The sequence below is a fragment of the Parambassis ranga genome, chromosome 16 (genome assembly GCF_900634625.1).
Source record: "Parambassis ranga chromosome 16, fParRan2.1, whole genome shotgun sequence".
Classification (NCBI taxonomy): Eukaryota; Metazoa; Chordata; class Actinopteri; family Ambassidae; genus Parambassis; species Parambassis ranga.
In genome coordinates this window covers 2200002-2224048 of record NC_041036.1, presented here as the reverse complement: position 1 = coordinate 2224048, position 24047 = coordinate 2200002, and the positions used below count along the sequence as shown (strand labels likewise).

At 44.0% G+C, this 24047-nt stretch overlaps 1 protein-coding gene across 1 annotated transcript in view; it reads left to right on the top strand.

The window, feature by feature from the left end:
- adgrb1a (adhesion G protein-coupled receptor B1a) overlaps nucleotides 1-24047 on the top strand; it is a 79880-nt gene that overhangs the window by 29355 nt on the left and 26478 nt on the right. The window contains exons 5-17 of the mRNA XM_028425316.1: nucleotides 198-362; nucleotides 1111-1275; nucleotides 1806-1970; nucleotides 2055-2156; nucleotides 2260-2366; nucleotides 2718-2912; nucleotides 3070-3138; nucleotides 4438-4546; nucleotides 6721-6864; nucleotides 13570-13645; nucleotides 15691-15793; nucleotides 16104-16147; nucleotides 22119-22245. Coding sequence (XP_028281117.1) covers nucleotides 198-362; nucleotides 1111-1275; nucleotides 1806-1970; nucleotides 2055-2156; nucleotides 2260-2366; nucleotides 2718-2912; nucleotides 3070-3138; nucleotides 4438-4546; nucleotides 6721-6864; nucleotides 13570-13645; nucleotides 15691-15793; nucleotides 16104-16147; nucleotides 22119-22245 — 1571 coding nt within the window. The remainder of the gene's footprint in view (nucleotides 1-197; nucleotides 363-1110; nucleotides 1276-1805; nucleotides 1971-2054; nucleotides 2157-2259; nucleotides 2367-2717; nucleotides 2913-3069; nucleotides 3139-4437; nucleotides 4547-6720; nucleotides 6865-13569; nucleotides 13646-15690; nucleotides 15794-16103; nucleotides 16148-22118; nucleotides 22246-24047) is intronic.

Below are 24047 nucleotides of genomic sequence, written 5' to 3'. Positions count from 1 at the left end.
CCTGCATTTTATTCCCCTGTAAGATGTCGCAGGCTCTTGTACATGCAGCCAGGCAGGGAGACTCCTCGAGTTTAAACCACAGTTAGTTAGCTTATTTGAAGCCAAACAGCATACTTATCATGTGTTGGTATTGGTGGGGTCAATGGTTTCTGTGGTTTGTCTGTCAATAAATCATACCCTAGCTGCTCTGCTTGCAGTGCATGGCGCATGGGACGAGTGGTCACCCTGGAGTTTGTGTTCGTCCACCTGTGGCCGAGGTTATAGGTCCCGAACGCGGACCTGCACCCCCCCACAGTTTGGGGGGGATCCCTGTGATGGCCCCGAGAAACAGACAAAATTCTGCAACATAGCTGTCTGCCCAGGTGAGGACCATACCATACAAAGACAGAACCATAACTGTATCCAGTCCTTCATACAGCTACTTCTGCCTTTTTATGTGTACAATCCCAGAAACCCCAGCAAGGCTTTTTTTGTTTGTTTGTTTTTTTAACCTGGAAACAGCTGCTCAGTTGACTCATGCCCTAGCACATCTGAGCAAACTCTTTGGCACAGGTCTCCATGCAGAAAAGAGAGGACAGGTGGATTCATAGAGGTGTAACAGAGGGCCTCTATGTCAAGGCCCTCGGTACAGCCCTTGGTACAGCTCTTACTAAACAGAGACACCACCTGTCCCCAGCTTACAATGCTGGGCCTCATTGCTCACAAAAGGGAGGACAAGCACCACCACAAGTCATGACACACACAGTGCCACAGGTGCTCTTTTAAGAAGTTTAGAAGACCATGTGATTGTACAAAGACCTTTGCAGAGTCTGTTAAAGTTTTAAATCATCTATACTTGGTTAGTGTGTGTTTACAGCAAGGCAAATGAACTTGTTAGAGTTCCTTGAGGACACTTTGAGACTCCACTAGTAGGAAGAATGAGAATGTTCAGCCACATATTAGATTGACATTTACTTACTATCTCAAGCTAACATTAAAATGGCATCAAAATGTGGAGTATGTACTTACACAGCACCAGGTAAATTATGTGTCCCAAGGAAATGCTTTTTACTGACATACTTGTACTGTCCTCCTGTTGTTGCTGCTGTCGGTGACCTCGGCCACCTTCAGTTGATGGCGTCTGGAATGAGTGGTCCAGCTGGAGCTCCTGCTCCGCCTCCTGTTCTAACGGGACCATGCAAAGAACCAGGGAGTGTAACGGCCCGTCGTACGGAGGCTCCGAATGCAGAGGGGATTGGTTGGAAACTGTTGACTGCTTCCTCGGGGAGTGTCCGGGTACGACAGCCAAACAAAAGAATGTGTTTGAATGTGGATCAACCAGAATCTTTCAGAATGGTCCAAAAGAGGAGACAAAGGAGTTTTTGTTGACTGAGTTTATCTGGATTTATAAATGATAAATTGTTGTCTCATCACTCCTGTGATGTTGCACATCTGTTAAGGTTAAAAGCAGCTTAGTTTATTTCTGTACAGTTTCATGTGGTGAGGTAAGGAGGCTCACAGCAGAAAGAGAATCTGTGGACGCTCACTCAGAGTCATTATCGGCTCTTAGCGAGCTAGATGCCACCTCCCGCTTTCTCCAAGAGGGCTTTTAATTGTCCTTTAGCTGTAAATATCTGTCTTGTCTCTTATCTGGTCAGGGGGCCCATATGGTCTCACAGCTTACACTCTGAGAGAGGAGGAATATAGATTCGTGGAGAGGAAGTTTAGAAAGCCTCATGGAAAAGAAAAAAACCTACACTTGCACCTACACTGCCCTCTGTACAGCATGTTTTTATTGTCTTTGATTGTTGCTTTCGTCCTCTCAGTGGATGGGAAGTGGCAGCCGTGGTCCCTGTGGTCAGGTTGCTCTAAAACCTGTGGAGGAGGCAGCCAGCAGAGGAACAGGATTTGTTATGGGCCCTTTTTTGGAGGGCAGGCCTGTCCTGGAGAGCGAGAAGAGGTCCGCCGCTGTAATGAAAAGAGATGTCCAGGTCTGTGGACAGCCACACTTTTTTTACTGTAATTCTTGATTATGCAGCCGTTTAGGACGCTCGTTTCTTCTTCTGTATGAACAGAACCACACGAAATATGCGGCGAGGACAACTTCTCCAACGTTGTATGGAAGATGACTCCAGCAGGAGACACAGCAGCCGTACGCTGTCCTCCTAATGCCATGGGTGAGCTCACACACAGCATACAGGCGCATAGGGTTAAGTTGAATTTAAATGAAAAACAACAACAAACTTTCACGCTTTGGTGATTCCTGGTGTCTCCACGCAGGGCTTATCCTGCGCCGCTGCACCTTGGACGAGGAGGGCATCGCCTACTGGGAGACTCCCACCTACATGAAGTGCATTTCCAATGACTATCGCAGTATACAGACTTTAGTAAGAACCCATTTTTCCTTTCAATGACATTATCACAGCTTTTTAGATTTAGTTTTGCCCTTGTCTTTATAAAGCTAGTAGTCCACAAACATTATTTTGCTTTGTACAATTCACATCATTTTCTATTGGCCAACATTCACACTGTTGGACCTAATATATGATGTATCATGGATCAGATTGTGAAGCTTGCTGTAGCATAGCATCGACCATAAACAGCATCACACTCACATTATTTACGCTTTTGCAATGTTATTATGTTGCTAATAACTTCACAACGCTCTGCATCATACATCAGATTAAGCTAGAGGTTGTTTGTATTAACAACTATCTTTACTTGTACGTCTCCGTCAGACTCGGGAACATTTGTCCAAAGCACAGCGCGGCCTTGTGGGAGATGGAGTCTCAGAGGTAATGACCAAGCTGAGGGTGACGTCCAGCGATGGGACGAGCTACAGCGGAGATCTGCTGGCCATCGTCGACGTACTGAAGAACATGACAGAGATCTTCAGGAGGGCCTACTACAGCCCCAGCGGTGCAGACATAAGGGTGAGGTGATGTGAGAGCACATGAGTGGTGTGCTTTCAAGCTGTTGGAGACAAATGAAACTTCTTCACACAGATGAATAAAAGATGCAGACTATCAGTATCTTTACTGATCGACTTAAAGAAAGAGAGCTAATGATATGAAATATTTTGTCTTTCAGAACTTTGTCCAGTCAGTCAGCAATCTGTTAATGGAAGAAAACAGAGACAGATGGGAGGAAGCACAACTGGTTAGTGTCATCTTTGTATAAAAGTCTGTAATTACATCTGCTGTTGAACTTTGTGTGTAGTGATAACAAGCATGGAGATTCAGGAACTGATGATGCTGTGACAAAGAAACAGGTGAACAAACAACCCACCTGTGTCTTTTCAGATAGATAGAGGTAAAGGGAAAGGGACAGACGAGAGGGGGACAGAAATAACTACAGCTAATGAGTATTGAGTCAGCTCACAATGCCCACTCGTCCATCTGCAGCACCCGTGTATTGCTCTGTGTGCCTCCATCCAGCTGTCCAGCGCCTGTTCTCAGGAGTGTCACTGTGCAGACAGAAGAAACTGAGCTGGTTTTTTTATTATTATTATTATTAAAAACTTTTCCATGTGTTTCACAAAATCACAACACAGTGAGTCACACTGAGCCGTCCACACAGCAGCTATATGTGAGCGCCGAGCCAGCTGGAAGTCTGCATCACCACATAAAGATGAATTAAGTTGGAAGAAGCAGCATGGTGGCATCATCTACCTGTTTGTGCCGTACTGAGCATCAGGGCCCTTGTTTGGTATTCAACAGGTCTTATCATCTGTCATGTGACCCTCTTTATACGCAGCCACCACACAGGTTGATGCATTTTTCCATTCCTAAAAAGGAATTTTGATACTGTCGATGTCTAAGGTTCAGAAATCACCCTCAAAGGAGCAGAGTCCCAATTCATGTAGGACAGATGGAAATGGAACGTCCTGACCTGATCTTCTATTCAATATTTTCAATAGGGAAATGTTACAATACTGTGTTAACCCATTAGACTCCAACACCTGCCAGGTTTAAATTGCATGTATTCTCCAATGGTTCTTGAATGCACCAGTTCTGTTATAACATCAAAAAAATCACCAAAGAATTAAGCAAAATCTTTATGCCTCTACACAGCTGGGCAGCCATGACTGGCTCACTTGTGACCAGCTGTCATGTGATGAAAATTCTGCAAATTATTAGAAAATCTAAAAGCAGAACAAAATTAGATTGTTGAGGCTGTAAAAATACAAATAAAGTATTTGTAGCATGTGGAGCTACTTGTGTGCATACTAATTCTGCTTTATTTACTTTTTTGTAAAGTCCATTATCACAAATGTATGAATATTTCATGTCCCATTCAGTCGGATTGCTTAGTGTCAGAACACATTTTAAATGTTTTATTATTATTCCATGAAGCTCTTTTGTTAGAATATAGAGTTAGAATATTCTCCTCAAATCCATCGCCTCCCTCTTCCCCTCTTTCATGTCTTTCTCCTGCCTCGTGTGTCTGTTTTCTCAGCTGGGGCCGAACGTCAAAGAGCTGTTCCGTCTGGTGGAAGACTTTGTGGATGTCATCGGTTTGAGGATGAAAGACTTTCAAGACATGTATGAAGTAACCGATAACCTAGGTCAGCCTTATCTCTATCTATACATATTATATAGATATATCTGTCAGAGGAATTCTGTCATCGCTGCTTTTCTTTCACACAACTACATTCTGAATCCATGAAAGTGGGGACGGGGGGGCACCTGACGGTCTGACATGTTCTGTCAGGTGTCGGTTCCATGTGTTATCAGTCGGCCTTATTTTCAAACATACCAAAGACATATTTGAGGTAACACCACCGTTACATACGTACAATGGGTCTTTATGGCCATTGATGGTTTAACTGGAAATAAAACTGAAACTGTCATCGAGCACAATTTTAACCTCTAGGTGACGTTTTAATGCTCAAGGGAGAATTTCCATTTAAATGTAGGGTTCCATTCATTCATTATTGCACTGTTTGAGAGGGTTAGAGCCACAGAGGAACTTATATTTTGTCCTCATCCAACACGTTGATGTTTTTTGTTGGTAACCCTGTGGCTTGTAATTATGAGGGATGGTGTAATAACCACCACACTTCCTAGTAGTTTTAAATGCGTCTGGTATTTAAAGGTAGGGTAGGAGATTTCATTCTGATGCACTTTTTGTTAAATTAGTGTAACTTCTCTTTACAATCCGATAGCAACCAATTAGTTTGGCAGTTTGGCATTAAAACAAAGAATATGAATCATCTGTGGAAGCTATAAAACGCTAAAAACATCAGCCAATCCTCCGGGTGGACCCTGCGCGGAGTATTGGCTGGTTGTCACTCTCTTCCTGCTCTGCGTGCACCAGAGAGGAACGTGCATGATGGCCGAAGTCACAGGCCGCAGCTCATCTTCAGGTAATGCGCGTCCATGTGATTGGAGGCGTGGCTTCGGGGTGAGCTCAGAGAGAAAGGGGCGTGTGTTTACTTTCAAAATCTGGCTGACTCTCACTGAGTTTTCAAGATCTCCTACCCTACCTTTATGTGTTGCTTTCACAGTTTGCTGGGAGTCATTGTCCTGCTGAGAACTTGTATCTCAGTCTCAAATCTCTGGAAGATGATGTGTTCCTCGTGTGTTTCACTGTATTCCCCACAGTGAAGCATGATACTTCCACTGCTGTGCTTTATTGTGGGAATGGTGCTCTTAGGGTGATGATAAGTGTTCCATTTAGCTTTTTTCCTGCGTTTTACCTCTACAATTTGGATGATTTTGAGAAGGCTAATTACAGATAATTCAAATAAAAAAATCACCATTACTCTGGCAAAAAGCAGCAATGACACACAATCCCAAAATAGTAAAAGTATCCTAGGTGATAATTCACTGTAAATAACTGTGAAAGCAGAGCTGGTGGAGCTCTGTTTCTCATCACCACAGGCTCTATTTCTGTAGCATTCTCCTTCTGCTCTTCAGTATTTCAATGAAGAGACCAGTCCTCGTTGAATATTAGCGCTCCCCAGGGCGGTAGGTCCTCAGATGTGTCCCACGAGATTCTAAATCCACATTCACACCTCCCTCCGGTGCCCAGCCACTGTGTTCCAACAGCAGAGAAACAATATATTGTAGTCATGTAGTCATCACAGAAGCTGTGCTGCTCTCTCTGACCTCCAGATAAAAACGAGGCAGAGTTTGAGTTGAGTCGCGGGAGAGTATGTGGGAATTGAGGCCAGATGAGAGGTCCTGTTTATATCGGTGCCACCGCGCTGTCTGGAGCCAAATAGCCGCCCACACCGGCAGCGTATCCCTCCTCTGGGGCAGCTGACCTCCTCTCTCCTCCCACAACTCAAACATGAGCAAAAGAACACCCCATCATCTATCTGCCAACGTATAGAGAGTTTCTTCTTACAAACTCATAAAAGTAGTCAAGTTGGGAATTCACCACATTTGAACTGCTGCTGTTGTTTTTTGGTGTTTTATATAAACTGGTTGATTAATTCTCCTCGCAGAGATCTCAGGAAGTTGAAAACTCCATGACACACAAGGTACTAAGAACTATCAAAATAAAACAGGAAGTACTGCTAAAAACCATGAAACACAGATAAGCCCATATTTAAAAATATATTACAGCTAAAACAATGGCCCATGGCCACCACACAAACCGATGTTTCACCAATAAGAAGGAAACTAAAGCAATGGCCCAAGAACCACCAAAATAAAAGAGGAAGTACAGAATAAATGGGAAGCAGCTACTAATTGTAAACGAATAAAAGTCATCTTAATTTCTGTGTCACAGTTTTAAGCATCCACAAGCGTCCGGTGTTGGGTCACGCTGACATCAGCTTCCCTATGAAGGGCTGGAGGGGCATGGTGGACTGGGCTCGCAGCTCCGAGGACAGGGTCACCATCCCTAAGAACATCCTGTCGACCGGCAAGCCAGGTGAGAGCCGTCATTTCATAAACACACTGCATGATGGATTTATCTGCATGTACTCGAATGTGTCCATGTGTGTGTGTTTGATTGGGTGTGTGTGTGTGTTTGTTGTGAAGGGGCCATCAAAAGACAAATAAAAAAGAAGCAGGGAACAGCAGTTGATTTATAAAACAGTGTTTACTGCCATTAATCTGCAAAGCAAAGCCCCCCGCTCAGACAAATGCACGCAGAGATGCTTGTATTTAATGTTGCAAATAAAACATGTGGGGGAATAACAACAAAATCATTTCACATCGCCCGCTGTTCAGCAGCTGTACGACAAAAAGGCGCCTCGTCTCTAATAAGGCCAGAGTAAGTTTCATAAAATGTTAATACGGAGCCCATCTGCCTCACCAGTGATGATGGCTGTGAATTGCAGACAGGACCATTAACATACTTATTTGTTGCTTACAGACAGAGGGAATAATTTAGCACCGGGATAGAACAACGACGCAGGAACCATAATGTATGTGTGAACATTTTAATGTGTTAAATATTACATTTCTACTCATTTAAAATTGAGTGTATTTGGTTTGATCTCAGAAAATCTATGTAAAACTCCCATTTATACATTTTAAAGTGAATCATGAGTCAAATGCTGAATATTAACCATTTAATAAGCTTTCAGTTAATCAAAAGGTTCGTTTAAAAGCAGCCTGTGATGAAGAATTTGTCTCAGGTGGTTGTCCACCTACTCATTTCTAAGTGTCCTTAGGCAAGACAATGAACCTCCAGTTGTATGGATGAGAAGTGTTGTAAAGCACTTTACAGGCTATTTAATGTCTAATTATTATTGGAAACATAGCAAAAAAAGGCCATTTTTGGCAAATTAGGTCCTCATTAGGAGCTGGTTTTCAAATTTATTTCCCCTGTGGAAGTCACACACAGTGTCCTTCCTCCCACTTTTACATTACAGTGCCACTCAGGTCTCTCTAGAATGGGGTGTTTCTGTCAAATAGCTTTGAGGTCCTGGAGCTACTTTCATTGCAATTTGCTGCGCTATAGTCACACATATTGGTGTTTAATGGTCATTTAAACATTGTAGGAGCAGCAATTATGTGAATTTTATCGCAGCAATAAACATGTGTCCAGAGTCAGTCTGACAGTTGTCTCAGTGAGAAGATGCAAAGTCCAACCATGCAGTCTGCTAGAGGCAGTCTGTCCTCAGCAGGAGAACGCACCGTGAGGTCGATATTTCTGTGACCTTGATGGACTAAGCGGTTTGATAATAGATTAAACACAATGGTGACATCAAATCAAAAAACAACAACATGCAAACATGCTAAAACGAAGCTTTCTGCACATTCACAGCGAGAGTGGAAGATGCTGGGTGAGTCATGTGAGAATGGTCTGTGGATCAGAGATAGAGACACACAATGGGGATAACACAATCGTTGGTACCATTAAGAGTTTGTTGACAGCATACGACAGCACAGAACAAGCTCAAAAATGCTTTCAGCACCGCAATCAAAATCCCATTCAGCTTCATCCACGGGGTGATGACAGAAATTTGAGAGGTACTGTAAATCCAAGGGCTCAAAGCACGACTGTGACAGGAGAGTTAGCAGAGTAGCTGCAGTGATTTGGTGGCGTCCTCTGCTTTGCTGCTACAGGGATGAACACATTCTGTGTCATTCAGCTCTTGCTGAGAACCCCAGCTGAGCTTGACTTGTGTCCGCAGGCAGATGCTAGGTGAACAGTTCTCCAGAGCAGCAGGGTTATTTGTCAGCCGGGATGTTTTTTGGGGGTTTTTTGTGCGTTAAAGACAGCTAGCATGCTAATGAGGCCGTCACTTCTTATCAGGAGTCAACAGGAGCCAATCATGAGCAATTAGAGACAATTTCCTCCCCAGCTGGGAGAAGTGTCTCCACAGTGGCAGTGTCACACCAGCAGCTTTTCATGCATACAGCCTGGACATGCTTACATGGATTAAACCCGCTCTGTGATGCCTTGTTTACACTGATTGATTGGGCCCTTCACACGCCTGTATAAATGTCCTGAAATGAGCTTCTGAAAACACAAATGGAATGCTCCTTAGGCAACAAAAGAAGGGAGAGAAATGTGTTTTCTCACATGAAACGGAGCAGCTTCAGCTATAGGCAGAACTGGATTTGCCACTTATTTGCAATGTGCAAACACACAAAAGAAAAACACAAATTATAATCACTTGATGCAGTATAAAAAGGGTAATTACTGAGAAAAGTGCTTACTGTTGTGTTTGCATATTTTTAAACAAGCTACTATTAAGTAAAATTCAAATTGCACTTGCTGTTTGCAAATTGATGTTGATACAGTGAACAGATTAAAGCATTATCACTGCATATTTCCAAGGAAAGGGCAGAAAAGTAGGTTCTTGGCCACATAAATTAAGTACAGGTAACTATATAGGAGGGGAAATTCCTGTCATTCCAAGGTCATCCCTAGTCCCTAGGAGGCCTTGCCTCCCTCCTCTGCAAAAACTTCTCAAAATACACACTGAGAGGGGCAAGTTAGTGTAACTTTAGTAGGCTTTTTGCTAATCTTCCTCAACTGGATCCTCATACTATGAAGAGCAGCAGACCTACATTGATCCCTTCCCACTCTGTCTAAAACCTTCCCCAAAGGAGACATTTCTTGGGTTATATCTCCATTGTAAGACCCAAAAGACCCTGCCCCGTGTCTAGATAACAAGAAACCTACCTCTGGAACCAGACCTAAAGCCCAGTTTACACTGTGCGATTTTGGGCTGTTGCAGGCGAAAGATGAGAATCATGGAGATATCTTTGGTCGTGGCTAAAAATCAGTGGTCTTACGTCGCACTGTGAGGCAGGTTCCACGACGGCCTGAGATAAAATTCTAGTGGTGTCAGAAATTTAGGATGACTGACTCACAGTGTGACAGCTGCTATGACCTGTCACTCCACATCCACATCCTCCTCCTCCTCGCATGTTGACGTATGTCGTAACCTGCGATTGCCTGTGATTCAGTAAATGGTCATCGTACAATCTGCACGCATCAAACGTGACGTCATACCAAAGTTTACTACATTCACGTCGCATAGTGTGCCTGGGCATGAGTAAAGTTTGTCAGTGAACATGTGGTGTTGAGGTTAACCCAAGGCCCAGAGCAGGGGTCTGGAGTAAGGTCAGGAGGGATTGCATACTTAGGATGTCCAACCATCGGCCTTGGAAACAGGTGCCCATGTGGTGCCCAACCACCTGCCAATAATGTCGCTGCTTGGTCCACACGGCTGTTATTCAGCCACATTCTTTCCTGAGGGCTGGTGAGCTGCATAGTTATGTGGTCTTGGATTTTTTTTTGTCATGGTCATGTGATCAAAATATACACTCAGACAGCATTAAATTTGTATGAAGTTTAAACCATCCTTAGCTTGGATGCTTCTGATAGGAGGTAATGGAGTATATGGAATAAGCACAAGTGCTCACTCACCGTTAAAGGGTCTCTAGTCTACTTCCTCTCAGCACTAACTTGTTCAGAACTGCCCTCAATACAGCTCAAGTGCTCCGTGCCGGCTGAAGTATGGGTAGAGGACGGGTGCTGAAGAAGGAACTACACGGAACGGAGACCATTGTTTTGCTTTTCTGAATTACTTCATGCATCAGATCATGCTCTGCACATAGATGAAAAGGACAAATGTTTATGGACAGAAACTTGGCTAGGAGCTCTCTCAGCTCTCACACACAGACACATAACTTATTGAATTGCTGGTTAAAGTCCCTCCAGGCTAGCTCTTGCTGGGGCACAGACAATCTGGCTGAGCATATTGGATAGGTCAGCCAAAGAGTGCATGAGCAGGACATATAATACTTCATCCCCGGACTCTCTCTCTCTCTCACACACACACACACACACACACGTCTTGCTTGGTTACCCCCCGATGCCCATGGGAGCTCAGCTGTTGCCCGGGAGCTACAGCCTCTGCCTGCTGCCTGGCACACCGCTGTGTGCTCTCGGGCTGCCATGTAGTGTGCTGAAGCAGAAGAGCTGGATGTCTTCAGATGGCCTGGCAGATGGAGTTATGTTTTTTCTGCCTTTGACACTGCGAGAGAAGTCTTTGCCTCGCCCCACGCCTGTCTGTGTTTTCATGTAGTCAGGTTTTGACAAATCTCTCCCTACGCTGGCACCACTCTGTTGTCCCTTATTGGCAACAGGGGGGGGGGGCTCATCCACCGAGATCTGAAGCCATATGTCCATATTAGACCTGTTTTGGCCAAAGAACTTGGGGCTGCCGTGAGCAGGAGCGTTTACACGACCAGCCCATCAATCAGAATATATCTGAGCAAGGTACTAAAGACAGTTCATCACCTCTTGTTTACCTGGGAAAGGGAACCATACTGTCGGGCTTAGCCAGCTACTTTGAAAATGGGCTTTCAAAAGCCTCTGTGGGCAGTCCATTGTCCGGCTGATGGTCCAGTTGATACCTTTTCCCTTTAGCTGCTAGCTCTGTGTTCACTCTCCACTCTTGTCCTATAGCGTGTGCCACTGCTGTTACCTGGCAGTGGAGAAAGACTTAAATAAGTTCATCAGATCAGAGGAGAATCATCCGGAACCTGACCATCAGGTGAGCACTTCCAAAGCCACAGACGCTCCTGTTGTCAAGTTATGATCCACTCTTGCACTCACAGCTCTCACTGGGAAAAAAAGGAAAACCAACTCTGCCCTCAAAGTCTTGAGTCACCCTGTGCAGATCAATATCACTAATAGCTGTCCTGCATTGTGAGTCTGGCTGAATGGATTCCTGACTCAGGCTCAGTGGTCCATGCAGGTCCAGTGCTGCTCAAGTGACCGTTGCAACCAGAGCACTGGGTGAGCTTCCAGATGATGTTGCTGACCCTGTCTGAGGTTTTTATTTTAAAGGAAACAGTCAGTTCTCATGTGTTCTGCTGCATCTCTGAGTCCTCCCCATAGTCACAGTAAATGTGGGATTTAACATATTTAACATAACATATATTGTTCTTTTTATCTGGCAAGTTAACAAGAAAAGGCTGTTCAATCTTGAAACCAGATCTTGAAGCATCCATGTGTTTGTCTGAGAGTGAGGTGTTTCACACCTTTGATACCTTCATACTGTTATAATCCATACAGTATTTGTACATATTTATTGTTTGAATTTTAAAAATCAAGCCACTCCAGCAGTCTGATTAGCAGCATGTATCGACTTCTGCTATAGATGCACTGCCCACACCTCATCATGTGATACATTTATCTTTGTTCATCCATCCATATGGTTCACACCCACACTTTCTACACTCAGCCATACATACTGAACTGTCCACGTCCCCATGGACCTGCAGTGTACTTTTCTGCAGAAACTTGGCATTTGCACAGATCCTGGGGCGGCTCCAATGAGAAAGTTGTCTAAAATCTAAAGTCTGCTTTCATGTGGTAGCTTTAAACATGTTAGTCTGTGGGGGTTGGCCACTTGCAGGTACCATAGGTTTTGGCACTGTCCTCCCTTATCCCATAGAACCTGACAGATGCATCACTTCTTCACAGTTCATCACTTTATGTTGATCTGTTTCAAACAAAGGACCTGTTTTATCCATTCAGTGGCTGGACAAATAACACTGACACCAATTCTGGCCACCAGTTGTTGATGTATATTTTCAGATTTCACACAATAGATATCTCTACTGCCAGCTCTGTACATGTTATGTGCAGAAACATAATTCATAAGGCTTTCACCGGCGACTGAAATGAACATGCGCTGTTTGAACTACCGTAGCTCTGGTTATGTTGGCACTATTGAAAAAATCTCAACGGATTCTGAAAGCTGAGAAACGGCTCTTTCGAGCGCCATTACATTACGGTAATGACCAAATTACGTGTGTGCCAGGGGCGGTAGTTTTGTGGTGTAGGAGAGTTGATGTAAAATAGTTTGAGTTTAATTTTGTAATCTCAAAAGTCTTGTTGCTGTACTGATAATAATAATAATAATAATAATAATAATAATAATAATAATAATAATAATAATACAAAGAACATTTTCTGACAGAATCTTAAAAAAATAAGGCGAACTGTTATAATTATAGTAGTGAAATGGTTAAAGTAAAGGCTAATATAAAAATGTGCACGTAGGGGCAGGGCATGACTATACCATTCAGGGAGGATGTCACTTTGTCTGTGTAGCTATTAGATCTGAAAAAGTTTGTCCCAGTTTAACTCTGTTATCTCATGTTTGGCACCACTGGGAGCTTCTGTGAGAGTAAGGTTTATAGATTTGCAGTCACTTCTGTGACATAGCTCAAAGACTTTCCTGCCAGGCACACAGGATGAGGACCGTCTGGCTCTCTGCTAGCATGTTATTATATCATACACAGAACGGCAGTGCTTTGTGTAATGTGTGTTTATAACATGAAAAAGGAAGGTGGATGTGCTCTTCATGTCTGTCTGTGTCACTGTCGGCATGTGCATGAATGAAGTCTGCACGCCAGTGTGTGTGTGTCTGGGTGTAAGCAGTGTGAGAGACGGCATTTATAGCTGACTAGTCATGTAGGCCAGCTCCACTGTAAAGAGCTCTTGGGGGAGCTGGAGGATTGGAGGCAGCATGGCTGACCTGCATTCCCTCCTCTATAGCAGGCCACTGTGCTAGCAGAGAGTGAGCTGTTCAGGCTCTGTGACTCTGAGTTTCGACCTGCCTGCTCAGTGTGTCCTCTGAACCTCTGTCCACAGATTCAGACGACTCCTCCACGTTCGTAACGGGCATCGTTCTCTACAGAAACCTGGGCAGCATCCTGACTCTGCAGAGGTAAGACTGCTGATGGCTTTACACATGCATCAGGAACATTAGAAGCTTGGTCAGGTTATAGGAACCAGTGGGTGTCTAAATATTCTGAATGATAAGCTAATGGGCTGGAAGGCAGTTTGTTCGGCTGTCATGCAGAGCTTTACACACACATGCATGTTTTTCAAACCAGGGTTAAGTATAGACTTTAAGATTTAAATTCAGTCATATTTGGTTTTGTAATATTTTTAGACATGTAAACTAGTCCTAAAAAGATCAATGAGCAGGTCACCTGGAAGTTTCCTGAAAAGCTACACTGGAACATTTATCAGCCAACAAAATGCCAGTTGTGAGTAGAGGTTGTTACCATGGACACAGCATTATTGGTCCAATGAGAGACCAGAGAACAATCAACACACTGGACACACCCATAGCTTCATACTTTTCCAAGATGAAGAAGGAGCGTAGTGTTTGCCATTCCCAATATCCCCACTATAGCCTAAGGTTTTCCACAAAGTGTCAGGAGACAAAATGTGTTTTTTAATCTTCATGTGCATGTAAATGTACTGAATTGATATATAGCACCCAAATGGAGATACAGATCCAAAGCTTTCCACATGCAGCTACACACTGCGCCTGGTGTTCTGGCTCATCCCTGTGTGGTTGAAGTATTTAACATTAGCTGCTAAAGGGAATGTTTCCAGCTAAATGAGAACAAGGATTTAATGCAGAAGCCGTCGCACACACTAGCCTTGGGTTGCCACACGTTACGCTGTTTATCTCCTTGAGTTAAGAGGATTTCTGTGAGGAAGTTATTGTTAGCATGATTATCATACAGCTGTGCGTGTGTTTGCACGTGTGTGCAGAAATATGTGAGCGACCGCCTGTTATCTCCGGCTTTGGTTCCAGCGAGAAGCAGCTTTCCATTATGATAATGTGGTAAAAGCACATTATGGACTGGTAACATATAAAAACAGGGAATGAAGCCGACTCCCTCCGGTCCTCCCACATGTTCTCTGCTCTGAGTCTTCCTCAGCTCTTCTTTCCATCCTTGTCTCTTCTCTTTTTCTGCGCTTAACGCCCTTCTTGAGGAAAATGAGATGAGTGTGAGGCGAGAGACTGGATGACACAAAAGTTTAAGTTGACTGATTGTGTTTTGGAATGGTGAGAGGGCGATGGCGTGCAGAGGATACAGTGATGATGTGAGTAACCAGGAAACGGAGCACGGGCTGTTGAACATGTTTGGCCCGACTGGAAGTTTCCGTTGTCAGTACTTCCTGTAGCAATTCACTTTTTTCTTGATAGTCTCATTCCACATGATTGATAGTACCTATGAAAAGCAGAAATTGCAATGCATACTAAGCAGGTAAGGAGAATGTAAAAATAAAACGTCCCAAAAATGATAGAAGCTATTGAAAAACAATTTGCCTCAGGTCACTTTCACTCAACGTATGTTTTGCAAACTCACAGCGGAGCCGCTAATCTGTTACAAATTATTGTGCTAATTAAACTATCATGGTTCATGTGTTTTTATCCTGCTATTAGGAAGACTGGACAAAAACCATCATTATTAGAAGTGGATTTAATTAAATGCTTTATCATTTTTTGACAGCCGCATGACCTCTACCAAACTGAGGGGAATGTCAGTTTGTGCTTTTCACATCACCCTCAATAACAGAATGTGATTGTGAATAATGTCCAATGTGACATAAATGGTTAACGCAAGGGTGTACTTTCATGTTTAGTTGCTAGCTTCATTATTTTGTATGTTCCTCATTACCTATAGATTATTGTTCTTTTGGTCAAGTCCAAAGAGCATCAGAAGTGTTCTGGCTGAAAACTGCAGTTCTTCCAGTGGCCACACGAGGTTCCAAAAGCGAGTCATTCCCATTGACTGTGCATATTGATGGGCTGGCCCCTCTAACGACAGCTAGGATAGGCTCCAGCCTCCTGTATTCTTCCGATCATCCTCTGCTGGATTTGATACTGTGCTAATTTGCTAAGATTAGCATATTAGCACATTTAGCCTGAATTATAAATGACAACATAGACTTTTGTTTCTCTTGTAGAAACAGCACAGTCCTCAACTCCAAGGTTCTGTCAGTGACCATCAAGCCGACTCCAGCCTCCCTGTCTGCTCCGGTCGTGGTGGAGTTTTCTCACCTTTATAACGTGAGTAAAATGCTGCTGTTATGTTGTTTTTGTGAAGGCCACGTATGACTCTAATCAATACTCCAATCAATGCTTTTTCTGCCTGAACTGCAGGGAGCTCTCCCGTAACAGTAGACAGTAGTAACAGGGTTTAATTTATGTTTTTTACTGCTAAATACGTATGTGAAACTCCAAGTACAACAGGTAGCAATCAAAACACAACTGTTGTCTGTAGGCTACTAATGAAGATCTACTAACACCTGGATCTGTGTGTGTGTTTCCACACTTGGCTAAATAAGGTGGTTCTAAATCTCTGTATCACATTCTGCAGGGCACCACAAACCAGACCTGCATATCCTGGGACGAAAGCGACAGGTAAGACTCACTTCACTGTCATATCTGACCTCCGGGGGGGGGACTGAAATCATTCTTAAAGCTGTGATGCACATGTTTTCAAATGCAAGTGTTTGACATCTTTCTATCTATCAGAGGCCTGGAAGTATTGGCTTTTTTATGTTCTTCCATCCTCCGGATAAATAAACACGTTATTGTCACAGGCTTAGCTTAGCAATAGCACAGACACTGGTTTTTGTTCATGCGTGTTGCTCCTACGGCGGTTCTTTGTACGGAAACCATCTCTGTCTGATCGCTCCTTGGCAAGCTGCGGTGTTTTTTAATCTTGACAAAGTCAGTGAGCTGCTTGCCTTGATGAAAGGTGCTGAGTGTGCCGGACAGCTCGGCAGCTCTTGTCTGGGACAGCGATAACCCAGCGCTATCACTGCTACGACACTGATGCAGCTTGTGGAAAATTAAAAGTGTCGCTCACCACTTTCTGCCACCCTACACCCCCCCTTCCTCCCAGCCCACGCACACACATCAACATGTGTGATAGTCTACTGAAAGCGAGTCAGACAGAACGAGAGGCAGAGAGAGAATAGACGATACATATTGAACAGTTCAAATCGGCTGCTTCTGTGGGCAGACTCAAAGCTCTGCTCATTTGCTCCGTGCTCTTTAAGTGCCCTATTTGTTTAAGACAAGAAAACACTGTGAGTGGGAGCACTGCAAGAGAAGGCTGGGAGAACAAGGAAAACGGCCTTAATGCAATGCAGGTTTGGACATTTGCATTTAGATGGGTGCGTACACTTGTGTTAGAGAGACAAAGAGCAGAACATTGCCTCAGTTCAGGGATTAAAAGAAGTTTGGCTTGGCATGGATAGACCCCGAGCAAAGAGAAGACTGAGACAGACAGTAGGTTAATTTTTAATTGTTTACATGAAATGAGAGCCGTGGTCAACATGAACCGCAAAGAAAGACAATTTAATGCAACACCTATGTGTTGTGATGACTTTCTGATATCTTGTCCAATAACAGCGTCTGAGGCCGTTTTTTTATGTCATGTCACCACGTTTGACAAGCATGACGACACAATGGGAGAGACAACAGAAAAGGACACACAATCCAATCTGGGCTGAGGGGGGGGGGCATGTTCTATGCAAATTAAACTCCTTCTTGGACAGCAGTTATGATTAATGACTTAATATTTGGGAGAGAAATTGGAATGTGAGGAGTTGTCCTTGTCATGTTGATAAGAGCCACCCGGCTTCACATGCAGCACCCTTCAATCTCCTGAAATCAATAACAACAAACACATCGGCGACATCTTTCCGTCAGCCTCATGCTCGCTGACATCACTGCCTAGGTTTGTTTACGCTATGTCTTATCAGATGTGCTATAAATATTCCAGCAAAATGTGATCTGGCAGCAGACTAATGTGGCCTGAACTGTGTGTGAGAGCATTTTATCAAAAAGCAGGGAAGGACACTGACGCTCTCTAGATGAAACACACTCCAGACATGTAGAGGTTAATAGCTACATGCTGAACTATGAATAAGGGATCAGTCAGATCCAAGCTGCAGGAATCTAAAGCAATTAGCCTTAACATGCTGACCAGTGACAGTTGATCGTCAAGGCGCCTGTCAGTGGATAAAATAGTGCACATGCGAAGGTTGAAATATGACAGACTCTGGAGTGGTCAGTACCTTTCAAAAGGGGCCCAAGTAAGGAAAGGAGGCGACAGATAGGAGGTGAGAGGTGTCACAAACACGCACACAGACCAGGAACAGAATAAGGACTTCAAGGTGCTGACTCGGCCTCCACATTCCCCCAGATCTCAAACAAGTCCTGCATTTGTAGGTTTCACTGGAGTCGTCGCAATTAAAGATACATTTGATTGATTGAGTTCGTTGGATTCCAAGGTGATGGCCGTCATCCACCAGGCAGCCCTCTCGGCCTTAAATCTGTCAGGGTGAGGCCACTCGCTGCCTCGCTGAGACGACGACCCGCCTGGAATCCCACTTCTGACACCAAAACTGTCGTTAGTTGTCATTAGAGATTCTGAAATGATTATTGAAAAGTTGTGTTTTCATTACATGCATGGAGAGAAGTATATCGAACAGGTTTGACAGTTCTCTGCGGTTCATAGTGGTTAGTGCACATACCACAGCACATCTTCGGAGGTCTAGAGGTAAGAGAAGGGGGACCTACACAATATAACAGGGGCCATAAAGTTAGTACAGAAGTTCTTTTTAAAACTAAAACTACAGCATATAATTGTTATGTTTCCTGAGGACACAGCTATTTATGCATTAGCTAAACATTGTTTACTTCATCGCCACTAACCACCGACTTAGCCTCCGACCATACAAATGAGCCCGGCTGTCTCTGCTGGTTTACAGAGCCGGTGCTGATGATGACGGGCTGCCTCCATTCATCAAAGACGTTGGAGGTGACAGAGTTTTCATCAATTACAATAACGCAATTATAGACAAGGAGGTGGAGATCAGCGGCCATGTTTGTTTACTTCTGAACATTACTGCTCACGGCAGTCTGCAAGAATAAGACTGTGATAAATACCCAGAAAATCTGACCCTAGTCCACGAGGACAGAGAGTCACCTCAACTAAACCAGCGTGTGGCGTCTACTCAGAAACATGCTCTTATTTTAAATGGGGGTAAATCATTTGTTTATTATACCTGCATTAATTGGCCACTGGGGACAACGCAGCTGTCATCTTATGCAGCAAACAGGACAGAAAGTAGCCTGCAGGAACATTTACATGAGTTTGTGTCTGTAACTAACTTCAGTCCAGACAGTGGAGGGACGACACACGTCTTCACACACAAAGCTCATTTTATTGATCAGCAGCATCGAGACAAGTTGCATCTTCATAGAGAACCTCAAAGGTAGAGTAGGAGATTTTGAAAACTCAGTGAGAGTCAGCCAGATTTCCAAAGTAAACACACGCCCCTTTCTCTCGGAGCTCACCCCGAAGCCACGCCTCCCAATCACATGGACGCGCTGCAGTCTGTGACTTCGGCCATCATGCACGTACCTCTCTGGTGCGCGCAGAGCAGGAAGAGAGTGACAACCAGCCAATACTCCGCACAGGGTCCACCCGGAGGATTGGCTGATGTTTTTAGTGTTTTATAGCTTCCACAGATGATTCATATTCTTCGTTTTAATGTGAAACTGCCGAACTAATTGGTTGCTATCGGATTGTAAAGAGAAGTTACACTAATTTAACAAAAAGTGCATCAGAATGAAATCTCCTACCCGACCTTTAATGCTGACAGATAAATAGATAAATGAAATGCACGCAGTCTTGATCTTCATGACATCATCTTAGATCATCCTTCTAATCACTCACGAGTCCTCCTCCAAGTGGCCGTGCTCCTATATTTCCTGTGTGCTGGCACACTGACTGCACCTCATCCATGTGCTCTGTTCTTGGCAGAGGACATCATTCCATGCAGGACTGCTGGACCAGCACCTAAATTATCCAATTAGACGGTGGGGGCCAAGACTGTCTGCAGGCCATTGTGCGGCTCACACAGAGGCTTAATCACGTCAGGCCTTACAGAAAAAACTGCACCAAGTCCTAATATATTGGATTTCTGTTAGAGGTGATGTGCTAATGTCAGCACTGAGTCACCTCCTGGGTTCTAACACACACACACACACAGCAAAGCACTACATTCCAGTGTATGAACCTATCAGATCAGGAGAAGCGTGAACATGTGTCTGGTTTATTTTCTAATATGATCTGCTGCCCTTATTGCCTGTTGCGTTGTTGTATTTGGACATTCAGACAGATTAAAGGGCAAAGCTAGAAATGAAGTGACAAACTGAGAGCTCACGAAAGGTGTCATGTTGTGGACACACAATTCAACACATTTTAATCCTACCATCTATGTTAGCATGCTAACCCGGGAAATCAATCCGGCTAGAGCAGGATTTTTTCTGAGTCTGAATTGGCTCAAATGTGGCTCAGGTCTGAACGCAAATCCGGCTAGCATTGTGATACTTCTGGTTCACGGGGACAGTGTCCAGGTCGCGCACAAAAGTAAACAACCGTCGAACTACGACAGCTTTGCCCCGAGTTTATTCTTCACAGGGCTACAAAGGAATAAACTGCTTTTTGATTCAAATAAAAAACAAAAGAACGAGCGATCCTACCGCGGCCTGAACGACTCTTGCGTCATCTAGGGGCCCGGATTGAGCGAATCCTACTCTAGCTGGAGTGACTTTCTCCAGTGTGAACGGGGCCTAACTCGGGCAGGCACCAGGGGACCTTCCTTAGAATGGAATCTTTGCAGATATGCTGATATTGTTCTCCTGCTTGTGGCTCACATAGCTTTTCCATCTAACAGCAGACATCATGACGCCTTTCCTGTGGTGAAAAGAACTTATTAACTGTCGAAGGAAAGCCAATGCAGAGCTAGCACAAGCAGACAGCAGCCATGCTGGCAGTTCCTGACCTTCACACTGCAGAGTCACAGACATAAAGACATTATTTCTTATGGATCCACTGGAGACACGGTCATTATTATTTAGTCAAGCATCAACTTCTGTCTTCATCTTATTGGCTGATATTGATCAATTTAGACACTTTTGACCCTGGGTGGTGGCCATCTTTTCTACTGAACGGGAGATATACTGCCCTTAAACCCTTCATGGAAGCCACACAAGTGCAACATTTCTTCAAATAAAAGCGCTCACAACCATCAGGGCCTGAAAAATTCATTTGGATTTCATAGACAGAGTTTGACTCGAAACCTGCTCAATCAAGTGGATGGAAAATCAAGTCAATCAAATGGACATGAATTAGCATGAGAAGTCTGCCGCCTGTTGCTGCCTGTTGTTAATTCATAACACCTGCTTTTTTTCCGCCCTCATCAATCTGACTTATTTCATTAATTCCTTTGTGCATTGAGGCAGATTAATGTAAGGCCGATCTGTGTCAGCAGCCTAATCAGATGGAGCGCTGCTGTCTAATTGCCAAAAGGTGTCAGATTACAAAACACTGAAGCTACAGATCGTCACACTGCTTTGACTTCACCAACAAAACACAACACGTCACGGCACGTACATAAGAACTCCTGGCCCAAAATACTCACATTGTTTTCATGTATAGATCTATGCTGATAACTATTGGTCAATTTCATCAATATTGCAGATATTGGACCAAACACATTGATTGGTCACATGACGAGGAGACATATTGAATCCGCTCAACACTACAAACTGTATATCAGCAAAAATCCAACGCCTGGCAGGTTCCTTCCTGCGTCCAGAGGTGGTCTGTGATATGATTGGTTTGATCTCATGTTATTGATGAATATCTGACACTGTCACTGATCCACACCAGCCATTAACTCCCATGTTTCACTGATACATGTGCTGACATCAGCCCAGGTGAAACTAATGAGAATAAACATGGCTCCATCATCACAATATTTAGAGTGAATCGCAGCCATTAATAATTCATTTTGACTTTATTATGATTAATGTGAACCTAATTTAAAATAATTAAAAATACCAGTACTTTTATTAATGTTTGCATTTTTCCCATCATGCTTCAGTACCGCATCAGAAATTATACTGTAGCTTATTTAATGCATAAAAATAACGTTTATTTATAGAGTGAATCATTCGTTTAGCTGATTAGTAATAATACTGTTTATTATTATTATTTTGAATACTAATAATAAATGTTCGGTGGGGCTGATCCTGCGGTGTGCAGCTGTAATGTGTCCGGGCACAGAGCTGCAGCACGCCGCCTCACAGCCGCCTCACCGCCGCGTTCACTCCGCTCTCTGCGCCTTCGCCTGCTGCATCCGGCGGAGATGTGAAACGGATTAAGCAGCCGGTGGAACGCGGTGGGATTTGAACCGCTTTCCTTATTCACTGTGGGTATTTTTTTAACCGGGACTGTCTCTATATTCACCGCATCGCTTTTTTCTCTCTCTCTCTCTCCCTGTGTGTGTGTGTTTCGCCCGTGCAGCTCCTCTGTGCTGGGATCCTGGTCTGCCAGGGGCTGCAAAGCCGTGCTAGTCGACTCATTCAGAACCAAATGCGTGTGTGACAGACTGTCCACCTTCGCCATTTTAGCACGGCTGAACCCCGAAATGGTAAGTCCGAAATCTCCCTTGACTTCCTTAAAGGTGTCAGAGACGGTGTGTGTGTGTGTGTTTGTAGGGTTTTGTGTGACTGCATCAGCTGTGTGCTCTGTGTGTGTGTGTTTTCCAAAGGGCGTCATTGTCATTACATATCAACAGATCCTCCCTCTCTCCCCTCCTTCCCTCCTTCCTTCCTTCCTTGTCTCAACATGCCAAATCCATGCTGCTAAAGGTTATTGTATGTCTGTGCAAAGGAGATGTATTTTGTCCTTTTTCTTAATTTTCTGGAGGAGGAGGAGGAGGGGTCGTCTTCATCATCTTCATCTTTGTGTGTATCCTACCAATCAGGGATGCACAGCTCAGTGCTAACCTGCTTCATTAAGCTGTCAGATTCACACACACACAGGACTCCCTGAGTGGGATTAAAAATCTGTACCATTATACCTGCATGCATATATTTCACCAACATGTCTTCATATTAGCATATTTTAACATATTAGACTGTCAGCGGCGTCTCCATGGTTACCAGGCCTCACGGAGAAGGTGCTGCATGGCAATTTATTAATCTGTACAACGAGGAAAAGAAAGATCGAAAGGAAGGAGGCACATTATGATAAGACTTGAAAAGCTACAGCAGCACACACAATGGCTCCACATTCAGCCGGACGGCCGTGTTAACGAAAAAAAAAAATAAAAATCACAGTCAAGCAAGCGTGCCCCAGTTTCTTCAGGGACAGGGGCAGTGTCTTTGTGGGGAATTTTCATTCAGTGCGATTAGTTATTATTAGACTGGAAATTGCCTCGGAAGCAGTTTGTTCACTAGTTACCGTGGTAACAGGATGGGCAGCCAGGCTTTTCTTAAAGACATAGCAGGCAGGCAGGCAGACAGCGTGCCTGCACGGCCCAGAGGAGGTGGCTAGGCCAGAGCAGGAGCTCGTACAGCAGCTCGGCTGCGTGGTTGTAACAGATGCAGGGATGTGAGTGAAGGGGTTAAAGCACACAGTTAGCCTAGCATGGCTCTGTCTAAAGCACAGCTACGGCTGCATGGCAGAAATGTCGCCTTAGTATTTGGGATATTGGGATCGTCACGGTCACATTCATGTACAGAGCAGCGTTTCTTACATGAATTCAATCAGACGCCTTATTTGAACAGACTTTGAGAGCAAATGTCAACATCAGTCGTACGTGTGCATGGCACTGACTCACTGAGCCCATGGTTAGCCTGGAGAGTGTTGATGTCACTGCATGCAGCGATGCTTCAGTGTTTGAGAACATTATCCTTTATAAATTAAAGGTATCATTCAGAATTCACTGTCCCATCATTGATAACACAGGCCTGAACCATGATACTCCTACCACCATGCATCACAGATGGGATAAGGTTCCTATGCTGGAATGCGGGCGGCTGGTTCCTTTCTCCAAACGTCTCATATAAATCAAATCGTTTTGGCTTCACGTGTCCAGAAAATATGTTTTTTGGTTTGTTCACATGAGCTTAAGCAACAATGATCAGTGCTCTGTTTCAGAGACCTGTAAGGCTTCTCTGTTTTTGCAGCTTTGCCGTGCAGACTGTGGTTCTTCAGTGTTCTCCTCATGGTGGAGCTCACGGCTTTTAGAGTGATCTTTCAGGCAGCGCTGTATGTAGCTGCTTCTTCTCTGATTGTTTGGTCTGGTTATTGCAAATATTTGGTTAATATGTCTCCAGTTTTATTCTTTATATAACTTCACTTATGTGGACACATACAGTCTATCACCTCAGACATTCTGCACCCTCAGATCCGGGCATGGATCGCTTCACTGTGATGCTGTTCTGA